This window comes from Anoplolepis gracilipes, unplaced genomic scaffold (assembly GCF_047496725.1).
Source record: "Anoplolepis gracilipes unplaced genomic scaffold, ASM4749672v1 Contig18, whole genome shotgun sequence".
NCBI lineage: Eukaryota > Metazoa > Arthropoda > Insecta > Hymenoptera > Formicidae > Anoplolepis > Anoplolepis gracilipes.
Window position 1 is genome coordinate 1,531,580 of NW_027328669.1, and position 15,004 is coordinate 1,546,583.

Sequence of the window (15,004 nt, forward strand, 5' to 3'; positions counted from 1 at the left end):
ATAGTTTAATTACAGTCAATGGTGTGATATTTTGTCACTGCTCCCAGCGAACGTTATACTACTCGCGCTTGCTATCGGTTAGAGTGAGAGAGCGGTATCTCTCGTATACACCGTCGTACCGGTAGTCTGATACGCGTCGGCTTATCTCAGAAGCGCGTATATCTCTCAGTCATGCGAGTATGACTTTGTTGAATCTGGTCAGTAGCTGCTCGTGGCGATTATTACTCGTTCGGTTCTAATTAGCGACTGCCCGTCGCTTCATCGCGGCGGGTGCTGAGCTTCCCTCCGAACTGCATGGTTTTTCGGAGGGGGTCCCTTAGCAACATGACCAAATATGGTTATGTTGCTGAATTCGCGTTTTAGTGCAGGCGAGGAAGTTCAGAGTCGAATTTCCTCGCTTGTACTTTTAGCAATTCGGCGACACCTTTCCGGTGCGTTTCTGAGAGCGCTTTCCGGTTTCGCGTTCGCGCTCGGTCTCGGGCGCGCGTGGCTCGCTGCGTCAGCGGCTCGCGCGATTATCGCTTCGCTCGCGATGCATTCCTGCATCTATATGGTTATATGTATATATATATATATTTATTAAATCTGTAGCCTTTTCTGGGGCTATAACACATTAAATAAATCATGATTTTAGAAAAATAATAAAATTAGTTTTGTAAAGTAGCTTCCTTTCGATAAACGGTATGTAAAACACTGCAAACATATCTACAAATAAATAAAATACTGAAACGCACACACGCATATGCACTTTGTTGGGCGATTCGATTTTCATTATATACAGGGTGTTAGAAAAGTCTGGAAACGGTGAAATATCTCAAAAACGAAATGTCTCTGAGAAAAATGTTTTCAACCAAAGTTGTAGGGTTTCGAGGGTGCCATAAGATGGTATCATTGGTTTGACCTTGAATTTTCATTTGAAGGTCATGTGAAGGTCACGTCGATTTTTTTAAATGGAACACCCTATATATTATTGCATATTCTTGTAGCTTATCTCGAGAGCTTTCCAAAACACTATAATAAAATGTTTTTTCATTAATCACTTTTCGAGATATAAGGCTTCAAAATTGCAATATTTTGACATAAAATACAAGATATCTCATAAAATATTCATTTTTCGATTATGTTATTCTAATACTTTTATGCACAGAATAATGAGATAAATCAATTGGCGTAATTAAAACACATAATTATGTTAAAGTAAAAATGTATAACTGCTAGTTGCAAATTCAGATTTTTTCTTAAAGATAACTATGTTTTTTTTACATCAATTGATTCGTCTCATTATTCTGTGCATAAAAATATTAAGGTAAGATAATTGAAAAATGAATATTTTACGAAATATCTCGTATTTTGTGTCAAAATATTGCAATTTTGATGCTTTATAACTCGAAAAGTGTTTAATGAAAAAACATGTTATCATAATGTTTTGGAAAGCTCTCGAGATAAGCTACAAAAATATATAAAAATATATAGGGTGTTGCATTTAAGAAATTCAATATGACCTTCACGTGACTTTTATGTGACTCTTCAAGGTCGAACTAATGACATCATCTTATGCCCCCCTAGAAACCATACAACTTTTGTCTGAAACAATTTTCTCAGAGACGTTTCGTTTTCGAGATATTTGACCGGTCCTATACTTTTCATACATCCTGTATACAGATTGCAAGGCAACGAAAAACAACTGTACATACGTACGCGCTGCATGTGTATGTGACGCTCTCGGTTGTCATACACGTACGTACATACACATTTACCGACGGACACCATTTATGCCGGTGCGTGTACATATGCAAGTCAATGTAATGCACACGTACATACACACACGCGCAGGCACGCGCAGGCATGCACGCACGCACACACACCTCGATTTCACATACGTGCATCTGCATCATTTTTTGTAAATTTATATATACATATACATATATTTTGTAAATTTTACATATATATCTATATATATATATAAATTCACACTTATTTTACAATACATATAACTGTAAATTATATAAAACGTAAAAATTCAGAGAAAGACAGAGGCGCGTGTGAGTATATACGCACCCCCCTCTCTCTCTCTCTCTCTCTCTCTCTCTCTCTCTCTCTCTCTCTCTCTCTCTCTCTCTCTCTCTCTCTCTCTCTTGTCTTGTGTTTGATTATTTCAATGTTAAAAGATGCTTCAAGTGTTAGAGTTATTATTATATATTGCTAAAAATTTCGATCGTCCTCTACGAACTGTTTCGTCGTGTAGCAGGACTTTTTCTCCTACTTTAAATGTAGTTTCGCGTGTCTTCTTATCGTAATTTTCCTTCGCTTTTATTTTTTCGTTGCGTAGGTGCTCCTTTGCGACTTGTTGCTTTGCGCGTAATTTTTCTCGCAGTTCGCTTGCGTAATCTTCGTACGTGTATGTAGGTTTTGGCGGTTGCGATAGAGTTGTCGGTAGGATTGCTCTGTGTCTGTAAATTAGTTCGAACGGTGTGAATCCTGTCGCTGTGTGCGGAGTAGTATTATACGTGAACATTGCGTATGGGATCCATTCGTCCCAGTCGGTTTGATCTGCGTTGATATAGTGTCGTAAATACTCGGCTAGTGTACGATGTGATCTTTCTAGCGCTCCGTTGCTCTCCGGATGATATGCTGTTGTTTGTATCTTTTCGATTTTTAACAATTTGCAAGTGTTTTTAAACATCTCGCTTAGGAAATTTATTCCTTGGTCGGTTAGTATTTTTTCTGGAATACCTGCTCGAATATTATTTTTGTTGTAAATTCTCTTGCGATTGTTGCGGCTTCTTGGTTCGCTATTGGTATCGCTTTACTAAATTTCGTTAAATTATCTTGGAAAGTTAAGATATATTTGTTTCCAGTAATTGTAGTTGTTAATGATCCGACTATATCTAGTGCACATTTTCCGAATGGCTTATCGGCAGTGTCCGTGATTATTAACGGTGCCTTATTTTTTCTTGACAGTTTATTTCGTTGGCATAGTTCGCATTTCGCTATATACTTTTCGACGTCTTTTGTTATTCCTTTCCAATTATGCATTAGTTGAATTCGATTTATCGTTCGTTCGATTCCTTGATGTCCTCCTAGGGAGGCGTCGTGTATTCGTATAATATCTTTTGTTTCTCATCTTCCGTATATTCTTGCATTGTTCTCGCGTCGCGTGCTTCTTCCTCTTTAATCGCATTGATATCCGCTACGTGTCGACTCAGCGCGTCAGCGTTTCTGTTCGCTGTTCCGGCTTTATGTATTATTACATAATCGTATTCTTCTAATTTAAGCCTCCATCGAGTCAATCAGGATCCAGGGTCAGTGACATTAAATAACCACACTAACGATTTGTGATCCGTCACGACCGTGAATTTGGTTCCATATAAGTATGGTCGAAAATGTTTAACAGCCCATACTATAGCGAGTAACTCTTTCTCTGTCGTACTATAATTCTGTTCCGCCTTTGTTAGTACTCGACTCGCGTACGCTACGGGTCGGTCTTGTCCTATCTGTCCTTGCGATAATATGGCTCCGATTGCATAGTCGGATGCATCTGTCGTCACTATAAATTCTTTTGTAAAATCTGGGTACTTCAGTATCGGTGCTGTCGTTAGTTTTTCTTTTAGTATTTCAAAGGCGTTCTGCTGCGCTTGCGTCCATTCGAACTTGTTTTCTTTCTTGGTTAATTTTGTGAGTGGGTTCGCTATCTTGGAAAAATTTTCAATAAATTTCCGAATATCCAGCCAATCCTATAAATGCTTGTACATCCTTAAGCTTTTTTGGCGTCGGAAAATTTTTTACAGCTTTTAATTTGGTTAAGTCGGGTGATATTCCGTTTTCCGTAATTATGTGTCCGAGATATGTCACTTCCTTTCTTAGAAATTCACATTTGTCGGGCTGTAATTTTAATCGATTTTCCCGTATTCTTTTTAATACTTCGATTAATCTTTTATTGTGTTCCTTTAGGATAGCTCCAAAAATTACGATATCGTCTAAATAAACTAGACATTTTATTCCTTGTAATCCGCTTAACACGGCGTTCATTAATCGCTGGAATGTGGCGGGTGCGTTTTTTAATCCAAACGACATTCTGTTAAATTCGTAGTGTCCGTACGGCGTGGAAAACGCTGTTTTACTTTTGTCACTTTCTTCCATCTAGATCTGGTGATATCCTGATGCCAAGAGGGTAGTAAAATATTTTGCGTTCCCTAATTGATGTCCGTAATATTCGGTAGAGGGAATGAGTCGCCTATTGTTTGTTAGGTCGTTCAATTTTCGAAAATCTACCACCACTCTAAATTTTTGTTTTCCGGATGCATCTAACTTCTTCGGAACGACTAATAAAGGTGCGTTCCATTGACTCACGCTTGCCCTAATTATTCCATTATTCAGCATCTCTTGCATTTGTCGATTGACTTCCGTCTTATGTTTTTCGGGCAGTCGATATGGTCGTACGTTAACCGGTGCGCTATCTGCTCATGTTGCAATTTGATGTGTCACCGCGTTTGTACATGTGAGTGGCTTTCCGTCGGTGTGGAACACGTCGCTGTATTCCTCACAGATATCTCTTATCGTTTTTTCCTCTTCCTTATTTAGGTGTCCGGTGCGGAGCTCTTTTAATATTTTCTCGGTGTGTCGTAGGCTTTTTTCCTCCGTTGTCGAATGTGCGAGATTTATCTCTGTTGCGTCTTCGGCTTCAATTTTCTCAATTGTTATCTGTGGCATTGTAATTTCGACTTCGTTTTCGTTTGTATTCATTACGCTCGCAGGGCATAAAAATTTTTCGGGTTTGACTAGGCAGTTCCCTATAAATACGCCTGGTATTATTTCCTCTGCTCGGGTTACTCCCATCATGTTGATTGTCGTTGCCACTTCTACTATCGTCTCGCTCCGAGGCTGTAACGTGATCTTTTGATAAGAGTATAGTCTCAGTATATTTCGTCCGATTCTTAGCTGTTTCGTTGAGTAGTTGCATATCGCTTCTTGTTTTTTAAGAAAATCTATTCCTATTATTCCCTCGTACTCAATCGGAAAATTGTCTTTTACGACATAAAATATGTGTTTTATTTTTTCATCTCGTAACTTTATCGTCGCATTTATCCGTCCAATGGTATATACCTGGTGTCCCGTCACGCCCGTGAGGGTTATTTTGTCTTCGGTTATCATCGTTTCTCCTTTTAGATTTCTCACTTTGATAAGAGAAAAGGTTGCTCCCGTATCGCATAATAAATTTATTTTTTCTCCTTTTGCCTCTTGCATGGGTAATGCAACTAAGTCTAGGCCTGTATGTGAGTGAGGCGTTCGTCTTACATGTGATACGTGATACTCGGCGGCAGGTCGACGTTGCTTCTTATCTTCTTTCTCCTCCTCGTCGCTACTTCGAGCGGAATCAGATCTCTTTTTTCTTCTTTCATCGTTATAGCAATTTTTAATTTCCCGTGGCGGTTGATCTCGTTTCGTACGATTAGACTGGTCTATACGGTCGTCCGTGTAATATCCAGCATTCTTCTTGCCTATGTCTGGTCCTTTTGCAGTGGTTGCAATATTTATCAACGGTATTTACGCGCGAGGGTCGCTCCGGTTTTGGTAATGAAAATCGCGTTGCGTATCGACTCGTCCGGCATTCTCGTCCGTAATGTCCCATTTTTCCGCATTTCTGGCATTGTGCAGTTCTTTTATTATCATGATTATACGCGGGCGTTGCAGCGTTCTTTGGTCGTGCGCCGACACATGCCGATCCCTTGACCTTCTCTTCCGCGCTCGCGGCTGATATTGCTTCTTGCAGTGTCATGTATCCTCGAGAACGTACCACGGTTTTAATGTCGTCGTGTAATCCGATTTGAAAATTCTCTAAGGCTTGCTGCTGTATTATATTAAAGATTGTTCGCTTGTGCTCCGTCGCATAATTTTGTCCGTCTAGCATCGACTCGTATAGTTCTATTGCTAATTTGTCTGTTCGAAGTCCGTATGCTCTCGCGCTTTCGCCGGTTTTCTGTTTTAGCGTATTGAACTCTATTTGCAAGTGTGTCGTGCTCTTTCTACCAGCATAGCACACTTCTAATTCTTGCTTTAATTGTACAAAATCTCGGATCTTTCGCGTCTGAAAATCTAGCATCGCTCTGCCTTTTAATTTGGTACATTGTACGGTACCTAACAGGGTGACTTTGTCTAATGGGTCAATATTTTCGACCGCGTAGGTTGTCGCGCTTAAAAATTCTTGTAATTTATTTGGCGATCCATCGAATTCTGGTATTAGGCTTCGTGCCTCTTTCAAGGATAAACTTCCGCGTCCTCGACGGTATCGTACATCGTCGGGCGAGTAGTCTTCTTCAACTTCGCGTCTGTGATTTGCAGGCTTCTGTTATTTCGCGTTTCCTGTCTTTCGCGAATATAATCTACTTCAAGGTGCAAATCCCGAATTTCCTGCATCAGCATTTGTATCATCTCTCTACTATTATCGTTTATACCGCTTGTTCCGGGTTTCGGCGTGTCTCTGTGCACGTGGTTCCGCCGATTCCTTGCCTATCTCGTTGTGTAAGCGTTCAATTTCTGAGTCACCACCATTATACACAAACTAGCGGTAAATAACTTTATTACAAACAATATTTATTATACTCATTTTATTAATACAGACTTAACCCCTCAATCTAACTGCATACCTCCCTCGGTCTGGAAACCTCGGAGAATTGCCTCACGGGATTATTATGCAAGCCGTACAATAAAAGAGCTGAACAAGTTGGATCGTTTTATATATATGTAATTTATACAACCAACATGCGACTAATATGTACAGCGGTTCTAATGTTTTGATCCATTTAATCATGCGAATATGATCACGATTTTTAGTTCACACATTGCTTACGCCTTTATTATGCGATGCTTTCTCATTAATTTCGTTTTTATCTATTTATAATTTACTTATTTATTTTATATATTATGCTGAAGAGGATTCAAAACATGAATCGAAACGTTCAGATTTTTATTATAATTTCCGTCTTTTTATAGAATGTTACTAATGTACTTAATGTCAATATACCTGCGACATATCACCTATATAAAAAACTTATAATTTTGATTCACATCTCCTCGCTCCTATTGCCTCTTTCTTACTTATTTATATTTAATAATTCGGAGCTCTTTCTGTAATCTTATAATACTCTACATTTATAAAATTAAAGAAAAATTTAACAATTTATTTGTATTTAATATATAGAGATAAAAATAAGTATATAACATTAGATGTACAATGTTATATACATATAATTTTTAAATAATTATATATTTTGTTTATATTTATTGCACACATTTTGCATGACGATTCCTCCCGCACATGGCTTTACATGGCAATAATTTTGATCGAACAAAGAAATGCAACAGAATATGAATATATTATTTGACATATATACATATGGAACGTCAATCTATAATTAACAAAAAGAAACGTATAATGCCAGTACACGTTAGATCGCCCCTGGCTTTATATATAACTTATATAATATAAAATATATTTATAGAATATTTTATATATAGAATGAGCCCTATCCATCGCCTATTCTCGTAAGACACAACCATTATATTTTCGTCTTTCCGATTTGTTAAAATATTTTATATATAAAATAGCCCTTCCATCGCCCATTTCCGTGAGAACGCAACCATAATGTATGTATTATTTTCATCTTTCCGAGTACAAAGAAATCAATAATATTGAAGCGTCTTTTTCCTATAATTCGTTGGATTACCATTTTGGAAAAGGCGACAGTTCATTTTCTGCTATAATATTAAGAAATAGTTGTTTCATGTATTCCACACAATTGAAATATTTCTCGTTACAAGGATTTCCTCCTAATGCTACAGTGGGGAAAGCTGCAGCATAAATTCCACAATATGTGCTATCAGGTTGAACTTGAACCTTTGCAAATATTATATCATTTGCATTTATTTGTGGATAGCGACGATGAATGTAATTTTTTTCTTTAGACGCCAATTTATCATATGTACAACTCGGCGAACTGTCATACACTCGAAGCTTGGTGCTGTCAAAAAATATACATCGTCAGTGATCATTACAATTTCTTCCAATAATTTGTAAGCTTTTGTCGCTATGACTTGCTTCAATTAAATGAGGATATTCTAAATATAGCACACAGTAGTGATATAGCAGGGATTCTAATCCAAGAGCTCGAGGGGGGCGCAGGGCAAGGGGGAAACCGCGGGCGCGGGGGGATGACGTCACGCGGGTCCACGACGTGGCAGTAGGCGAGGGGTCTGCGGAGAGGGGGAAAGGTCCGCGACGCGGCCGGTAGATAAGGGGACAGCGGAGAGGGGAAGAGGTTCGCGACGCAGCCGGTAAACGAGGGGACAGCGAAGAGAGGAGAGAGGTCCGCGGTGCGGTCGGTAGACGAGGGGTTTGCGGAGAGGGGAGAGAGGTCCGCGGCGTAACCGATAGGTCCGCGAGTAGGGAAAGGGATAGAGAGAGACGGCGCGATAGGTGTGTGGTATATGATAGGATAAGGAAAGCGCTATATGCATATTGCAGGGCATAGGACAAAGAGAGCATAATGCGGGAGAAAAGGTGAGCGTTATATGCGTTTAGCATAGCGTAGGACAAGGAGAGCGCACGTGATAGGAAAAGGAGAGTGCCATATGCATTTTGTATGATATAAGACAAGGAGAGCATGATGAGAAAAAGAGAGTGCTACATTGCGTAGGACAAGGAGAGCGCACGTGGTGGGAAAAGGAGAGCAATACGACATGACAGTAAAAAGATAATAGTGTAAGAGAAAAAGAAGGAGGGTGAAGGGAAAAGATAGCGGAAGCGCGTTAAGATGGAGGCTAAAGACGCATACGAGAAAATAAATTTTTGTATATTAAATTTTTTTATATATATATTAAATATTAACTTATATATATATTAAATATTAACTTATATATATATTAAATATTAATTTATATATATATTAAATATTAACTTATATATATATTTAATATTAACTTATATATATATATATATATATATATATATATATATATATATATATATGATGTGACGTGGCCGTCACGACGGACGTCCACCCCGCTAAAAATCACCGCGAAGCTCGAACCGAGTATACGCGTCGGTCGAGTAATCGAGAGCCCTACCGTGATTCCCAAAGAGACGAACGATTTCAATTATTTAAATTTGAAGTTGAACATTGTAATTGTATATTTTCCGGCCATAAATCACGGTGACAACGAGGGATTATGACGAGGAGTATTACAAAGGAGACAATAGCTCAGCAATGCTGTAAACACGAGCGCTGCAACAACAAGGATCGGCCATCCTCGCGGAGCTTCGCGGACGCCTGGAGAATCGGCCCAGCAAGGCAGGGCCGATTGACAGTTGAGGGTGAGAAAGGCGCCCCGACAGCGAATCCTCGCAAAATCCAAGTAACATGTTGAGCGGCACGCAAAAATTGAAGTAACCTTCAGCACCATTATTTTCAACTATATTCCACGCAGCATTGTGCAAGATTTTACTTCTCTCGTGTGTAAGGGAAATGTAGTTTTTAATCGTGATTGAGTTCATATCGAAGTTCATCAAACATGAATGCAACGCAATTATTTCCCAATATCATTAGTTCATCCTTTTTTCTTATCATCAATTTTCCTTCGACGTAAATTGTCGTTAATCGTGCAAGTTATTCCAACGTTTCTGTTGCGATCAATTTCCATACCGTTGAGTTCATATCGAAATTCATCAAACATGAATGCAACGCAATTATTTCCCAATATCATTAGTTCATCCTTTTTTCTTATCGTCAATTTTCCTTCGACGTAATTTGTCGTTCTTTCGTACGACAAATCCTAAAGACTTTAAAAATTCACGATTCAACGCGCTGAGCTTCTTTTTAGCGTAACCAGACACCTGATTATTGTCACCAGACACCGCTCGTCTCCTCGCAAAAGTATTGTCCCTCGTAAAGATATTTTCTCTCGCGTGCTCCGTTTCATTCAACACGAGCATACTATTTTTGACGTCGTCGTACGTGCAATCGTACGGTAATTTCCTCTCCTCGAAAATCGAGCAATCGACCCTCCTGATCCACAACACGTATCGTTAAATCAGTAATGCTTCGCACGACGATCGGTAGATAAATGATTTGCGCGGGCGTTTCCGATATTTTATATCCCGGTGGTACGCTCGGAGAAAATTCATGTATCGTGTGTACGCGCTTACTATTGCTATATGCACCAGCGGTCACACTGCATTCTATATGAATAATGTTTACGATGACGTTCTGTCAAAAAAATTTTTTTGCTGTATTTCAAATATTAGCAGCTGCACATCGGCGCTCGAAAGTTTTGCAGTTTCAAATTACATGCAGCTGCGGATTTATCACGCACACTTTAAACATTTTAGTAAGATTCGTTAGCGCATGGATAATTTGTAGTTTCAAATTACATACAGCTGCGAGTTACTTTTTGATAATTTGTCACGTACATTTAGAATATTCAGGTGTGATTTCATCAGAAAATGTTGTCGCACTTCGACGCATGGAAAATTTTAAGCGCATTTAGCTAAAATCTTTGGAGATGTAATTAGCAGCTGTATATAGGCGCTTGGAGAAAAAAAAACTTGCTGTATCAACAATCACTCCCTCCACATTACAATTTGTAGTGCTAAATTGTGAACAATAACCTCCTCCACATTGCAGTGTGTAGTGCTAAATTGTGTTTTAATACTTAAAATAATTTAGTATCGTGTCAATCGTTTGTGGTCTCCGCTAAAGGAAGCTACATAAATTATTACGTCCCGATTATGGACACTCTGCCGAAGAAAGAGTAAGTTTTATTTTTTAAATAATATTTTTATTATTTATATTAGTTTTAAATAATATTTTTAATATTTATATATTAATATTATATTTTTAATAAAATTTTTTCTAAAATTTTGTAGCATTTCATCCGAGTCTCGTCGCGCGGGTCGTATCTTGGGAAGAAGATATGCTCTGACCCCGACATCATACAAATACTTGGAGATTGGAATAAGCGTCGGAGCTATGTCATATGTGGAATTACTTGTTGGTGATAACCGAGGCAATCAAATAGTATTGCCTATCGTTACCTGGCACTCATTGATGCAGAAACGTGCCGATATTGAACGACATGTACAATCGACTGAAAGTGAGCTATTATGGATCTGCGATCTATCTATCCAAATGATTACATTAACTGATTCCAAGATTGTTAAATTAACATTGTCTAATAATTCTTTATTAGATGCATCCTTATATGCATCCATTCTTATATGCATCCGCAAACATTGGTGCATTTATTCGATTTTGAAGACTGTATCGATCATATGCATTTCTGGCTGTGTCAGAATACATATATTGTTAATGAAAAGTTTAAATAATTTGTTAGCGTTTTGCAACGCAACAATATCACTAATGTTTACGATGCGGTAAAAGTGATGCGTGAGAGTGATGCGTTTGACGGCAAATCACTCGTAGATTGTGAATTGTTAACATGTGCTGTAAATTATTTACTCTATAATGTTTGCAATAAATAAATTACCGTTTTTATTACTAATTTTTATTATTTCTTTCTTCGCCTATTCTTTATAAAATGTATGATGTATATAGTTGGATCTACATTCATTCTGCTAAAGATATTGAAAATGCTGATGTAGATGAGACGTGATACTCGGGTTAGAGGGAGATGAGACGTGATACTCGAGTTAGAGGGAGATGAGACGTGATACTCGAGTTAGAGGGAGATGAGACGTGATACTCGAGTTAGACGGAGATGAGAGATGTGACATTAAAATATATATATTTGGGTGGAGCGTGTGCTATAAAAGAGTTTGCGACCACCCTTGTGACAATCTTGTCACATCTGATAAAGCGAGTTTGGAAGAAAACGCGAGTTTGCGGTCATCCTTGTGACATTTTTTTTTATATCTGATAAAAACTTTGTGCTTATGGATGACTTGATGGACATTTCATCCGATTCGTCCGATTCGTTCGAGTTTGCCGAGTCGTCCGATTCGATGGACTTTTCGTCCGAGCATTCTGATTCGGATGTAGAATCCTTACACGATAGTGTTCTTGACGGTAATTCTAGTGATTTCAGTGATGTTGTGGAACCTATTATTCATACGTTAGACGATGTACAAGTTCGTACATATAATGAAATGAAACGGCTGTGCATTATATCTTTTTATTATAAACCTGGGATTTCTGTTAAACATTGTATATCGAGTTTCATGCTATTACCGGAAAGGTCACAGATTGGGAGTGATGTGGTGCGCACACATCAAAGTGAAATTTATCAGCAAATCCATGATTTATATGAATGTGATAGATGTCTGAGACCGCTGTATCAATTAATACCGTGCAATTTTTGTCCGTTTTGTACGAAAGAAGACTAATGCATGAAAAATAAAAACTATTATTATGTAAGTGTCGCGATAAGATACAGTGGAGAGAACACTCCGACGCCATCGGTGGCTCTGTGACTTCTGTGGCGCAGTTTTTGCGAAATCGTGAAATTGGTTTGCCAAAGACTCATACGAGATCGTTAAAACTGTTTTTCGAGATCCGTGACAAAATAGACTTTTTATGCGATGTGGTCAAGGAAAATACTGATATAGAATTTATGCAATTTGAAGATATTCCGGAAATAAGGTATCTTCGAAAAGTGAGGCTGTTACTGATAAAAAGAATAAGAAGGATAGACTTTTTAGAAGAAAGAAGAAAGCGATTTGCCTCTCACGCAATTAATACACACATATGGTAAACAAAAAAGTTCTGCATGATTTGTGTATGTATTTATCATTTATAAAATTTTAAAGATATTAATAATGATGTTTTTTTTCAGGAGACGCTGTGGTGCGCTCTCCCTCCCTACCCTTATTTTAATTTTTTTTTTTCATCTTTTATATTATCTATTTTATATTGTATATTTTATATTTTTTATGCTATTCAATTATAATTATCTGTATGAATGCTGTGTAGAGCAACAGTCCGCGTCAGCTTTTAATTTTTTTATCAGCTGTGAAGAGTAAGCATTCGTATTAACTCTTATGTCATGCACATCTCCTACCCATTTTTTCACCGAGACGTTACCTAGCCTCCGCTGGAGCTAGCATAAAGTATCTGACTGTGAATGAGTTGATTTGTGAAGTGCAGTTCTTTTTATAAAGATTTAAAAAATGTTGCAAGTTATGGCGTTTACTGAGGCGATGTTCGAGACGGGGTACCGCCACCTACGGGTACCTGAATGGGTGCCATATCGTCGATACCATCGCCGTGCACTCCGAAGAGCGCGAAATATGGCCCGCGCCCTATTCCAGGCGCAATTGGATATCCTATTGGGAAATGTAAGTAGTTTTTATTATTTTTATACGCTTTTTTATTCATAATATATGTTTTTTTTTTTTTTTTTATAGATTTTCGAAATAGGTGTTGATCCGATCCCTGGGTACATCAGCATAGCGCACATGCAGGAGGTGCGCTGGGTGCGGGCCTATCGCAAGGAGTGTGCGGAGTGGGAAAATTTGTGGGTCGATAATCCCTACTCCCACGAATTAGACGCAGAGTATCCGCACATGTACGCGGATATCTTTTGTCTCCACAGATTGTTCGCAGAGGAACCCTATCGTAAGTATGCTCAAATTTTAAATATTTATTTTTTAAGGTACTAATAAAAAAAAAAAAAAGTTTATTTTTCTTTTCTGTTACAGCCCCCGCTCCCGCTTTTTTAGACGCGGAGACAGAAAATGTCGCCGTATTTCGGATACTCCACAGATTGTTCGGAGAGGAGCCCTATTGTAAGTATCTTTATATAATACGCTCAAAAGTTTGTGTATTTTTAAGGTACTAATATAAATGTTCATTTTTCTGTTACAGAAGCAGCCGTCACGCGTTCCCCGTCACCCTGCCGCCTGTTATTTTTAGTTTTTTTTTTATATTTTATATTTTATAATTTTTAATTTTAGATTTTTAATATTTTATATTTTATATATATTATATTATATTTTACATTTTTTTTATATCTTTATATTTTATATTTTATATTATACTTTACATTTTTTAATATTTTTTATATTATATCTTTTATATTTTTTAAAACACACACACACACACTATATGTATAAAAATACACATTTTTATAATTAAATATTTTGTTTATGATAAATATGTGTATATGTTTTGCGCCTTCATTATCTATCCCATCCTTCTTCCTCCTCCACTTAGTATTGATTAGATTATATTTAATATATATAATTAGTAATAATAATAATAATATAATATATAATAATAATATAATAATATAAAAAAAAAAATTTAATCTGCGTTCTCGCGTACGCCTTAGCCTCCGTCTTATCGTGTTCCCGCTATCTTTTCCCCTCATCCTCATTCTTTCTCTCTCACGCTATCTTCCTATTGTAATCTCCTTTTCCCACCACATCATGCTCTCGTTGTCCTACGCTATGTACAATGCGCATAGCGCTCTCCTTATCCTATCCTATACCACGCGTCTCCGTCTACCGCGTTGCGAACGCCTATCGCGCTGTCTCTTTCTATCCATCTCCCTACTCGCGGACCTCTCTTCCCTCTCCGCAATCCCCTCGTCTACCGGCCGCGCCGCGGACCTCTCTCTCCTCTCCGCAATCCCCTCGTCTACCGGCTGCATCACGGACCTCTCTTCCCTCTCCGCAATCCCCTCGTCTACCGGCTGCATCGCGGACCTATAGCTGTATCGCGGACCTCTCCCCCCTCCCCGCATACCCCGCGTCTACAAACCGCGTCGCGGACCTGCGTGACGTCATCCCTCCCGCGCCCGCGGGTTCCCCCCGCCCCCGCACCCCCTCGAGCTCCCGAGTTAGAAACCTCATTATATCACTACTCATATTCTATCTGCTAACGAGCGGTGAAACGCGAACCACTACGGACACCCTGTATATACAGAGTGTCCGATTACTGATTGTGAGTAAAAACGAAATGTAATGGTAGATTCCGTCAAATCGAAGTGT

The 15,004-nt window shown here is 38.4% G+C and overlaps 1 protein-coding gene and 1 pseudogene across 2 annotated transcripts; one reads left to right on the plus strand and one right to left on the minus strand.

The window, feature by feature from the left end:
- Positions 1-5,449: 5,449 nt before the first annotated feature.
- On the minus strand, positions 5,450-7,030 carry LOC140675788 (uncharacterized; annotated as a pseudogene).
- Positions 7,031-8,988: 1,958 nt separating this feature from the next.
- On the plus strand, positions 8,989-13,915 carry LOC140675745 (uncharacterized). Of its 2 annotated transcripts, XM_072910367.1 has the most exons (5): positions 8,989-12,761; positions 12,847-13,348; positions 13,418-13,628; positions 13,712-13,798; positions 13,878-13,915. In XM_072910367.1, coding segments are annotated over exons 2-5 (468 nt in total). In that variant the 5' UTR covers positions 8,989-12,761; positions 12,847-13,180; the 3' UTR covers positions 13,880-13,915. The 2 variants fall into 2 exon arrangements, with proteins under 2 accessions (XP_072766468.1, XP_072766467.1); XM_072910366.1 differs by having other exon boundaries at positions 8,989-13,348.
- The last annotated feature ends 1,089 nt before the right edge of the window (positions 13,916-15,004 follow it).